The sequence below is a fragment of the Dendropsophus ebraccatus genome, chromosome 1 (assembly GCF_027789765.1).
Source record: "Dendropsophus ebraccatus isolate aDenEbr1 chromosome 1, aDenEbr1.pat, whole genome shotgun sequence".
Classification (NCBI taxonomy): domain Eukaryota; kingdom Metazoa; phylum Chordata; class Amphibia; order Anura; family Hylidae; genus Dendropsophus; species Dendropsophus ebraccatus.
In genome coordinates, this window is record NC_091454.1 from 197,781,590 (window position 1) to 197,795,404 (window position 13,815).

Here is a 13,815-nt window from a genome sequence, read left to right on the forward strand (position 1 = left end):
GTAGATGTTGACACTGGTGTTTTGCGGGTACTATTTAACCCCTTAAGGACCGGGGCTGAAATGGCCTTAAGGACCGGAGCAACTTTTATGAATATGACCAGTGTCACTTTATTCATTAAAGGGGTTATACAGCGCTACAAAAACATGGCCACTTTTCCCCTTACTGTTGTCTCCAGTTCAGGTGCAGTTTGCAATTAAGCTCCATTTACTTCAATGGAACAGAGTTTCAAAACCCCACCCAAACTGGAGACAACAGTAGGGGGAAAGTGGCCATGTTTTTGTAGCGCTGGATAACCCCTTTAATAACTTCGGGATGCTTTTACCTATCCGGCTGATTCTGAGATTGTTTTCTCATGACATATTGTACTTCACATTTCTTGTAAATTGGAGTCGATACTTATAACGAATCTTTATGAAAAAAACCAAAATAACGTGAAAAATTGTGAAAAAATGCATTTTTCCAACTTTAAAACTTTTCTGCTTATACAGAAAATGGTTATACCACATAAATTATATATTAAATAGCATTAGCAACATGTCTACTTTATGTTGGCGGCATTCATTAAACTACATTTCATTTTTTTTAGACAATAGAAAGCGTAAAACATTAGCAGCAAATTTCCAAATTTTCAGTAAAATTTCAAAATCAGATATTTTTAGGGACCTGTTCAGGTATAAAGTGCATTTGAGGGGACTGTATGTTAGAAAGCCCCACAAAGCACCCCATTTCAGAAACTGCACCCCCCAAACTCTACAAAAGCATATGAAGTGTAAAGTGTTTTACCCTTTAGGGGAGTCACAGAAATAAAAGCTAAGTGTGTAAGAAATTAGAAAATTTAAATTTTCTGTGCAGAGATTTTATTGTAATCCAATATTTTTCGTAATTATAAACCTATTACCAGAGAAATGCACCCCAATATTTATTGCCCGTTTCTGCAGTTTATAGAAATACCCCATATGTGGCCCTATTGCGCTATTTGACGCAACCACAAGCCTCAGATATAAAGGAGCGCCTAGTGAATTTCAATGGCTCCGTTATATTTGGTCATTTCTAACTGTACCACTTCAGGTTGGCAGAGGCTCTGGGGTGCCAAAACCTAAAAAACACCCCTAAAGGGACACCATTTAGAAAACTACACCCCTCAAGGAATGTAACAAGGGGTGCGGTGAGCATCTGGACCCCACAGGTGCTTCACAGATTTTCCGAACAATATGGCGTGAAAAAAGACAAAAGTATTTTTTACACTAAAACGTTGTTCTAGCCTTCAATTTTTCATTTTCACAAAGGGATAAAAGGAAAAAAAAAACACAAAACATGTAGCGCAGTTTCTCCCGAGTACGGAACTACCCCACATGTGGACATAAAGTGCCAAGCGGGCGCAGGACGAGCCTCCAAAGGGAAGGAGCGCCAATTGGCTTTTGGAGGCTGGATTTCACTGGAATGGATTTCAAGGGCCACGTCGCATTTACAGAGCCCTCGTGCTGCCAAAACACTGGAAACCCCCCACAAGTGACCCCATTCTGGAAACTACACCCCTTAAGGAATCTAACAAGGGGTGCAGTAAGCATATGGACCCCACTGGTGATGGGCACCAATGTGGAAAAATGTGACGTGAAAGTGAAATTTTCATTTTTTCACTTTCACGGCACAAATGTGCCCGTCATCAAGGGGTCCATATGCTCACTGCACCCCTTGTTAGATTCCTTGAGGGGTGTAGTTTCCAGAATGGGGTCACTTGTGGGGGGTTTTCACTGTCTTGGCAGCACGATGACTCTGTAAATGCGACATGGCGTTCATCATCCATTCTAGCCAAATCCAACCTCCAAAATCCAAATGGCGCTCCTTCCCTTCGGAGGCTTGCCCTGCACCCACATGGCGCTTTATGTCCACATGTGGGGTATTTACGGACTCGGGGGAAATTGCTCTACACATTTTTTATTTTTTTTTTCCTCTTTTAACCCCTTGTGAAAATGATAAATTCAAGGCTAGACCAACATTATAGTGTAAAAAATGTAATATTTCATTTTCACACCACATTGTTCCAAATTTGTGCCCGTCACCAGTGGGGTCCATATGCTCACTACACCCCTTGTTACATTCCTTGAGGGGTGAAGTTTCCATAATGGGGTCATTTGTGGGGGGTTTCAACTGTCTTGGCAACACAGGGGCCTTTTAAATGCAACATGGCCCCTCAAAATCCAATCCAGCCTCAAAAAACCAAATGGCGCTCCTTCCCTTCGGAGGCTTACCCTGCACCCGCATGGCGCTTTATGTCCAAATGTGAGGTATTTACGTACTCAGGGGAAATTGCTCTACACATTTTGTGTTTTTTTTTTATCTTTTAGCCCCTTGTGAAAATGAAAAAATCAAGACAAGATCTATGATTTAGAGTAAAAAATTTAAAAAAATTACACTTCCACAAGGGGTTAAAAAAGAAAATAAACGCAAAGCGTGTAGAGTAATTTCCCCTGAATACGAAAATACCCCACATGTGGACATAATGTGCCATATGGGCACAGGGCAAGCCACCAAAGGGACAGCGCGCCATTTAGAGGCTGGAATGGAGAATGGAGGCCATGTCGCAATTGCAAAGCTCCTGTGCTGCCAGGACAGTAGAAACCCCCCACAAGTGACCCCATTCTGGAATATATACATATATTATTTATTTTATCTTTTTTTTCACATATCACATTTATTTTAAATATATATATACACTGACATAGTGGTTGTGTCAATACAAATTATAATTACTGTATACCCTTTGTTACGTCTATTAAAGATGTTATTATTCATTAAATTAAATAACTCAAACACAATTTTTCAATTTTAATCAAAAACTGCAGAGCAGTGACGTCACTCCAAGCCGGATGTAAGATGGCCGCTCTAGGGATGACGTTCCACTCCGGCCAGTGGTGACGTTGCAGTTTTCCGGAACCAAGCCTCGCTCTACCTTCGGCTTAACTCCGCCTCTACGCTCCACACAGCCAATCAGCAGGCGCTGTCGCTTCCCGGATCGAGGCGTGATCCGCAGTAGGCTTCTGTGAGCGCACACCTCTGTCCTGCTGTCAGTCATGTCTCCCCTCGCCCCGGGCTGTGGGTCCCCCAGATCCAGACTGCTCCCCGTACTCGTGCTGCTCCTGCACCTCGGCCTGTCCCGGGGCCTCTACTTCCACATCGGGGAGACGGAGAAGCGATGCTTCATTGAGGAGATCCCGGATGAGACCATGGTCATAGGTGAGAGCGGCAGGTGCAGCGCTGCTGGGGAACAAGGGGTTAACGCGACAGGCAGGTTCCTCCTGTGCTGCTATGGCAACCAGTTCATAATATTCTAATAACGTTCTTTCGGATCTTGTCTCCTTGGAAACGTCCCACTATAAAGTTATTTGGGTTTGATTTAAAGGGACAGTCACCCTGGTTATTGTTACTTAAAGGAAAATCTAATAGTTCCTTTCTTTTTTTGGTCTTCACTCATTATTATGTCATTTTACAGTCTCTTCCCAGCTACAAGTGGCTGATAACAGAGAGCGATAGAGGTTATGTACTGACATATAGGAAAACGCGCTATTGTAGTGGTAGATAGTGTACAGCCGTGTATTCTGTGTATGTGAGAATGTCTTCACAGGCATCACAGCTGTATATCGCCCCAATAAATAGGTATCGGAGCGGAAAAATCCTCATAATGGCAATTATTCTGTAATGTCTGTGGTCAGATTTTAAAGGGGGAACTCTTCTTTCAAATCAACTGGTTTCAGAAAGTTATATAGATTTGTACATGACTTCTATTTAAAAATCTTTTAGTACTTATCAGCTGCTGTACGTCCTGCAGGAAGTGGTGTATTCTCTCCAGTCTGACCCAGTGCTCTCTGCTGCCACCTCTGTCCATGTCAGGAACTGTCCAGAGCAGTATCAAATCCTCATAGAAAACCTCTCCTGCTCTGGACAGAGGTGGCAGCAGACAGCACTGTGTCAGACTGCAAAGAATACAGCACATACAGCAGCTGATGAGTACCGAAAGAGTGGAGATTTTTAAATAGAAGTAAAGTACAAATCTGTATAACTTTGTGAAACCAGTTGATTTTGAAAGAAAAAGGTTTTTGCTACAGTACCCCTTTAAATTCCTATGGCCAGCATTGCCCATACTGTGCTACTTTGGTAGAAGGTGTCGACATAGATCAGGGATGAGGAACCTGCGGCTCTCCAGCTGCTGCAAAACTACAATTCCCATCATGCTTTGAATACATCTGCAAGGCCTTGTTCGCATAGTGCAGTTCAGGTATATGCATGTATTTTGGAAGCTGCACATCCGCAGTGTATAAACACTGTCATAGAAGACACGATTAATCCTCCATCCTTTTTAATTTCAGGAAACTACAAGACTCAGATGTGGGACAAACAGACAGAGACATTTCTGCCATCTACTCCAGGTCTGGGCATGCACGTGGAGGTGAAAGATCCCGATGGCAAGGTAAAGGGGGGGGGGGGGGGCTGCTTCTCTGTATCTGTGTTAGGAGCTGTTAGGTCCTCATTGAGCCTCCTCCTTATCTATCAGCTCTCCTGTCTGTTGTCGTGTTCCTTTGTTATGCCTATTGAATATTCCTTTGTTCCTTTGTTATGCCTATTGCATATTTTACTGTCCATTGTTCCTGTCAGACAATGGAGTGGCTAGTAAATCTGGTATAAACTACAAGATGTAATGTATAGTCACTAAGTTCACTGGGGTCCCTTTAAACCAGGGGTGGGGAACCTCCGGCCCGCGGGCCGCATCCGGCCCCTGACACCTCCGGATGTGGCCCGCGGCTCCCCTGTGACATGCGCCGCTCTGGAGGAGAAGGAGCCGACACACACGGCATCCTCCTGTGTCTGTGACAGCTGCCAGGAGGATGCTGTGAGTGCCGGCTCCTTCCCCTCAGAGCGGTGTACATCTTCTGACTCCTGCCCTCCTGTGACGTGCGCCGCGCTGGTGAGGCAGGAGCTGGCACAGACACAGGAAAATGTGTTGTATGCCGGCTCCTGCCTCACCAGCGCGGCGCAGAGCGGCGCACGTCTTCTGACTCCTGCGGGCCGCGCGCGATGACGTAATTTCATCGCGCGCCGCCTGCAGGAGAAGACTGGCACAGAAGAGAGGAGGGAGAAGAGGACCTGGACAGCGTGGGAGCGGAGGAAAGGTGAGTGGGATGTTTATTTTTTTCATTTGGGGCAGACACTGGGGGTTAACTAGGCCACCAGGGACATGACTGGGGGGTTAACTAGGCCACCAGGGACATGACTGGGGGGTTAACTAGGCCACCAGGGACATGACTGGGGGGTTAACTAGGCCACCAGGGACATGACTGGGGGGGGTTAACTAGGCCACCAGGGACATCACTAAGGATTCAAATCAGGTACAAGGGGCATCACAGAGGGTTAACTACAATAGCAGGGCATTAGGGGAACAATACTTTGCCTTGTTCGGGTGCTGCAAACCCCCGCTACTAACTGCCGCGCACGGTATAACATTGAGTGCGGCCCTCGAATGATTTTATTAAGGCCCGACCGGCCCTCGACATGGAAAAGGTTCCCCACCCCTGCTTTAAAACCTAAGCAGGAGCTCCCCAGAACAGGGCAACAACAAGGGAAGACAAGCTAATTCCAGAGCTGGTGGGCAAAACAGGAAAGATGTCCAACATAGCACTGGGGAGGAATTAGACCATGCTTTATCTCTACACCAGGCTTCTTTGAGGCAGGAAGGGGTACCCCAGGGGTCAAAACATTTTAGGGTTCCTCTACAGTAATAAGATAGGAAACCATGTATTTCTGAGAACTGTTGTTTCCTGATGGCTTTTCTTTATGATATATTATAGTCCATGATGTTATAGGTTATTTGGATGTAATTCTAACATGTACCTGTTGAATTTTCTCTCACTCCAGGTCATCTTATCCAGACAGTACGGCTCAGAGGGCAGATTTACCTTCACATCTCACACCCCCGGAGAGCACCAGATCTGCCTGCACTCCAACTCTACCAGAATGTCTCTTTTTGCTGGAGGAAAACTGGTGAGACTTCATTATTATTGTCCATACAGCTTCACTATAAAGGGGTTGTGTCATTGTATACAGCAGGAGCGCCAGGTGTCAGCATCCCTTTGATCTCATATTGGTAACCTGTTCTAAGGATGGGCTATCAATACACTTTCCGAGAAACCCGGAAATCCTAGAACCGGGGAGGTAAGTGGACGTCATTATTTTCATCCACCTCTTTCTTGGCCATAGTGAATACACTTTCATATAAAGTGTATTCACTATGGCCGAGGAGGTTGTGGATAATAGCAACGACGTCCACTTACCTCCCCGGTTCCTGTGCTGGGTACTGCGCCGCATTGCTTAGTTATCCGACCGCTTCACGGTATATGACGTGGCTTAAGACGTGACATTACTAGCCCACTCAGCCTTTTAGCGGCAGAGGGGGGACTACAGGCGCTGAATGGCTGAGCAGGCATGAAACGTCACATCTCAAGACGCGTCATATACCAGGAGGTGCCCGGGAACTGGAGCAGCATGACATGGGACCCAGCGCTGGTACCAGAGAGGTAAGTGGATGTCATTGCTTTCATCCACCCTTTCCCCACCCGGAGTACCCCTTTAATTTCCAGCTTATTCAATAATTCTCATTGTTCGGTTTTCCAGGATGTTGCAAATAATTTCTTTTTATAATAATACTGAAAATGTTAAAACATACAAAACAACCCAAGATAAAAATAGGTTTATAAAATGCTCTACAATTCTGAATCCAGAGTAAAGGGGGGGGCTGTAAAGTGCATATGTTATACTGGAGAACCCAACATTGGATGGAGCATTGCTTCTCCATTCAGTCTCTAAGATACAGTGCTCGGCTATCTAAGAGTCCTGTAGATCTTGTTTATATGGTTGCCTATATGAACGTCCTCTGTTATACTTGGGTATGAAATCTGACATTTATTTTTTTCTTTTGTTCAGAGAGTTCATTTAGACATCCAGATTGGAGAGCACACAAACAATTACCCAGAGATCGCTGCAAAGGATAAACTTACAGAACTACAGCTCCGGGTCAGACAGCTCTTGGATCAGGTGGAACAAATCCAAAAGGAGCAGAACTACCAGAGGGTAAGATGGGGAAGCTGTGGATGGAACGTTTAGAGGCCCTTGAGCAGTATTCTACATATAGTGCTATTCTTTTATGACTTTAAAGGGGCATTTCATTTTCAACTTATCCTGTGGCTAGAGGATGATTGTTAAATGGCTAAATGTAGCATAGTCAGGGCCCTGTTCTGGAGATTGAAGACAGAGGGGGTGTGGGGGACCCCTGCCATTTCATGTCCACAAAGATAAGTTAATTTAACATATCATACCCAGTTAAGTCTCATTCTGAAAGCCTTTAAGGGGTTGTTTCATGAATACAATCTGGCTTTTACATGGAAACTGGCATCTTCTTAAAGGGGTTATCCAGGATTAAACATCATATACTTACCTCTCTGTGCATCCTTGGTGTCCCCTGCTGACTGCACAGCCTCCACTTCTAGAACAAACTTGTCTCAGGAGTGACAGGCATTCACTGACTAAGACGGGACAGCGCCACGGCCAGTGGCTGAGCGAGTTATCACTCCCGAAATGAGTGCATCTCAAAAGTGGAGGCTGTGCAGTTAGCGGGGGAAACTGGTGCCCTAGAAGAGGGCACAGAGGGAGTGCAGGCAGGTAAGTATAACATGTTAACTGTTTTATATGCACCAGCAGTAGTATGTTAAAAATTATCAATGCCGTACAACCGAGAACACAGCCATTTATTTTGCAAAAACAGTGTCACCCCTATCCTCAGGTTGTGTGCGGTATTACAGTTCAGCTCCATTCACTTAAATGAAAATGAGCTGCAAAATCCAGACCCAAACTGAGGACAGGAGAGGCGCTGTTTCTGGAAGAAAGCGGCCATATTGTCTAGACAACCATTTTTATGTATTTTCCAGTACCTTTGGTGGATAGATGATAAATGTTTGATCAGAGGGAATACCACCTCCCCCTCCACCCAATCACTAGCTTTGTACTGATGTATGATTACCTGGAGGTTACCTCGAACTCTTTGGGACAATAGGCACATTTGTCTTGTACTAGTTCCTTGACATTATGCCAATCACTAGTTCTTATACAAGAAAAAAGTCAGATGATTGGTCCTCATTGTTTCGGATACCAAGCAGTAAGGCGGCTCTTATAGTAGATGTTACAAAAGAAAGCAGGGCAAATATAGGTTATATTTGGAATGGAGATTAGGTGCTTGTTATCTGTGTCTGATCCCACAATAGTCACTGTTTTCTGTCCTTCCAGTTTTTCCAGTTTTGACCCTGTGGTTTACATTAATAGTCGTAAGTGGACTGGAAAAGCTTGTTGAATATATATGTAACCTAACAGAGGCGTTAAAAGTAGTGTTCCTGTATTCTTCTCCATAAGATAATAGAATGTTAAGGCGGACTGGTTGAGACCAGTGGTGTATATACCCTATAAGTGTGTGTGTGTATATAATAATAATAATATTTATTTGTATAGCGCCAACAGATTCCACAGTGCTTTTTTAAAAAAATATATAAGGACAATACATGTTATATTTATATTAAATTATACAATAAATAAATGAAAATAAAATTACAGAATTAGAGACCTGCTCACGAGAGCGTACAGACTAGGATAGATATAATAGACAAATACAATATATGTATCTACCGATTTATTTATTTGTGTTACAGTACCGCGAGGAGAGATTCCGACTAACCAGCGAGAGCACAAACCAGCGCGTCCTGTGGTGGTCCATCGCCCAGACCCTCATCCTTATCCTCACTGGCATCTGGCAAATGAGACACCTTAAGAGCTTCTTTGAGGCCAAGAAACTAGTGTGAAGTGTCTACCTCTGTGCCCAATTCTGCATACTGTATGCCCCACAGATACGGACAGAAACAATGGTTGTCAATCATGTTCCTCCTATCCCACCTGCCCAACATCTTTCTATGTATATACCTACAAAGTCTTGGAAGACCAGCGGGCGGGGGGGGGTAGGGAATGTTTTTTTAATAAAACTGAAATATTATCTATTATTGCAGTAATGGAGCCGTAACATTGGGAGGCTCCAGATCACCAGTTCATTTGTTTGACACTTTTAGATTTTATAAGAATGGAGAAACAATCATAGAATAACATTGTGCCCTCTTTACGGGTAAGTATAAGTCCTTGGGTCGTCCTCTTCTCTCAAGATAAAAACACAAAATAGCAATATCCAGGAAAGCAAGGAGCTGACCAATATGGTGGTCGGTAATCCTCCCTTAGCAGTTGCCATTTTGCTTTCCCAGACTCCTGATATTGGTTGTGGAATTGTTTAACTAGGATTCTGGGTGACAACCCTAATGTACTTGGAATTGTCACTTTTGGGGGAAATAGAGGAAGGAAACTGAGGGTTTATAGAGGGGGGGGGATTTATCCAAACAAGTACATGACATCACTTTTATGCTGCTTAAAGGGATACTCTGAAAATCTTTTACTTTTAAAACAACTGCTTTCAGAAAGTTATATTGATTTATAACTTCTTTTTAAAAATCTCAGGTTTTCCCATACTTATCAGCTGCTGTATGTCCTACAGGAAATGTTTTTTCTTTCCAGTGTGACACAATGCTCTCTGCTGCCACCTCTGTCCATGTCAGGAACTGTCCAGAGCAGGGGATTTGCTACTGCTCTGGAAAGTTCCTGATGGACAGAGGTGGCAGCAGCGAGCACTGTGTCAGACTGGAAAGAATACACCACTTCTTGCAGGACATACAGCAGCTGATAAGTACTGGATATTTTTAAATAGAAGTAATGTACAAATCTGTGTAACTTTCTGAAACCAGTTGATTTGAAATAATTATTTTTTTTCCTGCTGGATAACTCCTTTAAATCATGAGTCATCAGAGCAGTCTCTGGCGGCTTCTACCCACCTCACCAGCATTAAAATATGTTTTCCTTTATGGGTATAGGTCGAGATCTGTCAATCAAGACCGCTCTGATAACTTGGGCAGCATGAAAGTGATTAAACATTTCGTTAAAAAAAAAAAAAAAAAAAAAAAAATCTTTGCATTAGTTTTGATGCCTAACCATCTCATTGACATCACCCAGAAAGGTATGGATCTGTGGCAGCGTTTGCACTGTGGTTAGTAACAGTTCACATGCAGCAGGACACGGAAGTCAGTTGCGTTCATCCTCATGGGGATGCTTTAGTTGTTTCTGATGAATGAGACTGTGGCAGCAACTACTGCAACAAATCCTCCATGTGTGAATAGACCTTAAGGGTATAAACCCACACACCGTATATGCAGCGTATTTACTGCTGCGATACGCAGCAAACTCGCAGCAAACTCGCAGCAGATTAGATCTAAATAACTGAACACAGCATCAAATCTGTACCAACAAATCTGCTGCGTATTTGTTGCGTATCTGCTGCATATACGGCGTGTGGGTTTATACCCTAAAGGTGCAGGTAGTAGGGGGCTTCTTATAGATATACTATTTAATAGTCTAGGTTTGCAATGTCAGCATTTAGAGATTTACCTTAAAGACCTGTTACTAGATGTATTTCATTAGACTGTAGCTGGAGGGCATATGCTGTAACATAGAGCAGAGTCTTTTTACACTGGCGCCTAAATTTTCGCAGTGGGTAATGCACGTTAACTAGCGGGGTGTATGACGTACGCCGCTGTTTATGAAACTCTCGTCCTTGGTATAACTTCAAGATGAAGCCTTTATTTTAAAGGGAAGCTATCATTGCTTTCATGCTGCCTGTACCACAAGCAATTGGGGTGGTCCCTGGCGGCTTCTTACTGTCTCACTAGCCTTGATTGATATATTCCTCTCTATTTGGGTATAGGGAGAGATTTATCAATCAAGGTTGGCAGGGGGGGAAGAAACCCATAGGGACCTCTCCGATCCCACATGGTTCAAGCAGTATGAACGTGGTTATAGGTTACTTTTTGATGGCCTTAAAGGAGTTGTCTAGGTCAAGAAAAACATGGCCGCTTTCTTCCAGAGACGGCACCACTCCTGTCCTCAGATCTATTAAAGTGGATACAGCTGAATTGTAATACCACACACAAAAAGTGGATAGAGCTGAATTGTAATACCACTCACAACCTAAAAATAGGGGTGGTGCTGTTCTTGCAAGGAAGTAGCTGTGCTTTTTCTTATCCTGGACAACCCCCTTTAAAACCTATAGACACTTGTCAATGATAACACTTATAAATGAACATACCGACGTAACATAGCTTGTAAAGGTTCACCGATACAATCCCATGCTGAACATCAGAGAACATGTGTGATATTTATGGAGAATCGGTACGTGTAAATGGGTGCGATGGCAATGGGGCTGCCGGTCGCCCTAGGAATGTGATGTAAAGAAAATCATGGCTCTGAGATGTTGATCTCCCTTGCAGATAAGCGGGGCCTGTGTTTGGCAGATGCTTTTCTATCCATGTATTATAATAATATGAATGTTAGTTTGATCCAAACCTGAATCAGTGGAGGACTGAGGACTGTCACCTATACAATACATAGATGGTTCTTTATTTGCGCCGCCATTAAAGGGGTTATGCAGCACTACAAAAACATGGCCACTTTCCCCCTACTGTTGTCTCCAGTTTGGGTGGGGTTTTGAAACTCAGTTCCATTGAAGTAAATGGAGCTTAATTGCAAACTACATCTGACCTGGAGACAACAGTAGGGGGAAAAGTGGCCATGTTTTCGTAGCGCTGAATAACCCCTTTAAAGGGATTATCCAAGCTTAGTCAAACATGGTCGTTCTCTTCCAGAATCTACATGACTCTAGTTTGGGTGTGGGGGTTTTACAGCTCAGTCCTATTGAAGTGAATGAAGCTTAATTGTAATACCACACACCCTGAGGATAGGGATGGTACTGTTTTACTGTACACTGAAGTCACAATACTGCCCCCTAGAGGTGTTTTCCAGGAATATTAATTTTACTATTGTACTGGATAGAAAGGATGCATAGTTATGTGATGTAATTGTTTAGAGCAGTGTCCCCCAACCTGTGGCTCTCCAGCGGCTGCAGTTAGATGTCAGAGCATGCTGGGAGTTGTAGTTTTGCAGCCACTAGAGAACCACAGGTTGGGGAACACCGTTGTAGGGCAAATGCATAGTTACACTTTAAGGTAAAAAAGGAAACCGTATTTAGGAGAACTGTGGGGTTTACCACTACGTGTATGTTCACATAGTGCCGAAATAACTGCGACTGATCCATGCATCTAGTTGGAGACTAGTAAAAATCTAAGCAAAAGCGGCCCCATCCAGGTGTACAGAATGGATCTGCCTCATGTGAACACAGCCCGATGGTGACACAGTTTTAGAGCACTGATTGTACCGTCATTCGGCTGACACTAACGCTTAGTCCCCATACTTGTCCTTTGTTTCAGCCTCCAAAATGATGTCTCTAATATATGATTTTATACCTTAGGGATTATATATATATATATATATATAAAGAGAATGTTTCAGGTTTCTTTCTGTGACTATTTTGAATTGTAATAAAAGATATTTCCATGTCTGCGTCTGGTGTTTATTGATGGGGCGTAGAGTCAGCGTGAGGATGGAAACAGTCAGTAGGTATGTGTGATCTGGTGCCTGTTGGTTATATAGCTCTAACATGTTCAATAGTGATGTACACCTAAACACTAGAGATGAGTCAACCTAAATTAGTCTGAATTTGATTACTGGCGGCTGTTGTGACTGCCATAGATGGAGGAGGATAGATTCAGCCATGTATAGAGATATTGGGGGAGATTTATCAAACATGGAGTAAAGTGAAACTGGCTCAGTTGCCCCTAGCAACCAATCAGATTCCACCTTTCTTTCCTTGCAGACTCTATGGAAAATGAAATGTGGAATCTGATTGGTTGCTAGGGGCAACTGAGCCAGTTTCACTTTACACCATGTTTGATAAATCTCCCCCTTACTTTCTGCTCAGATCCAGCCATAAGCCTGTTCACACTACGGAATCTGTGCAGATAATCTCCGGCGGCTTCCGTGCGCACTTCCAATTGAACATCTGCCTGTCCGATAAGCTCCATTCTATGGTGAGGCAGATTCCGCCATCTGCCCAAAGAATTGACTTCCAAATGTATTTTTTTGAGCGGACGCTGGAATTTGCCTGAATAGAAAGGAGCCTATGTGATGGGGGTGCATGGAATCCGTAGTTGGAACGGGCCTTCGTGTTGCAAAAAAACACCACTTGCTTTTGCCATTCCTCACAGCTTTATTATCAGCATAGACATCCAGTTGGATGTAAATCTCCACCAGATGGAGCTGTTGACAGCTGCCTGCATCTTGCCCTTACCTTTGGGTCTCCAAACTGCGGCCCTCCAGCTGTTGCAAAACTACATTTCCCATCATGCCTGGACAGCCAAATCCAAAGCTTTAGCTGCCCAGGCATGATGGGAGTTATGGTTTTGCAACAGCTGGAGGGCCGCAGTTTGGAGACTCGTGGATTAAAGCAAATCTTTACCGGCATGTAGCTGCCCTCACATTACCAGTATGGCGTCTCTCTCTCCGCTTCCATCCAGCCCAGGGGTTTGCTGAAAGTGGAGGGAGGCGCTGCAGGCCTAGGGCACGGATGCTCTGGGCCACGCCAGATTGACTCCCCTCCCCGCCGCAGCCATAAAATTAGATTTTCTTCAAAATACCGACACTGGGAGAAAGGCCGATCCCTGGAAGCAGTGTGAGGACCTCTACAACACGGTACCGGCGGTTTGGGGGCAGCTACATGCCGGCACAGATTTGCTTTG

General features: G+C 44.0%; 1 protein-coding gene across 1 annotated transcript; it reads left to right on the plus strand.

The window, feature by feature from the left end:
* The first annotated feature begins 3,005 nt into the window (after nucleotides 1-3,005).
* On the plus strand, nucleotides 3,006-12,578 carry TMED4 (transmembrane p24 trafficking protein 4). The gene is made up of 5 exons (XM_069944151.1): nucleotides 3,006-3,235; nucleotides 4,366-4,466; nucleotides 5,909-6,034; nucleotides 6,974-7,120; nucleotides 8,746-12,578. Exons 1-5 carry the CDS (start codon nucleotides 3,073-3,075, stop codon nucleotides 8,893-8,895), a joined length of 687 nt encoding a protein of 228 aa, XP_069800252.1. The 5' UTR covers nucleotides 3,006-3,072; the 3' UTR covers nucleotides 8,896-12,578.
* The last annotated feature ends 1,237 nt before the right edge of the window (nucleotides 12,579-13,815 follow it).

What these genes read in the sequence shown, in the direction of transcription:
- TMED4 (XM_069944151.1), top strand. Translation starts at nt 3,073, where the DNA reads ATGTCTCCCCTCGCCCCGGGCTGTGGGTCCCCCAGATCCAGACTGCTC. An exon ending in GGATGAGACCATGGTCATAG is followed by an intron (nt 3,236 to 4,365) that starts GTGAGAGCGGCA and finishes TTTTAATTTCAG; the next exon opens with GAAACTACAAGACTCAGATG. An exon ending in TGAAAGATCCCGATGGCAAG is followed by an intron (nt 4,467 to 5,908) that starts GTAAAGGGGGGG and finishes CTCTCACTCCAG; the next exon opens with GTCATCTTATCCAGACAGTA.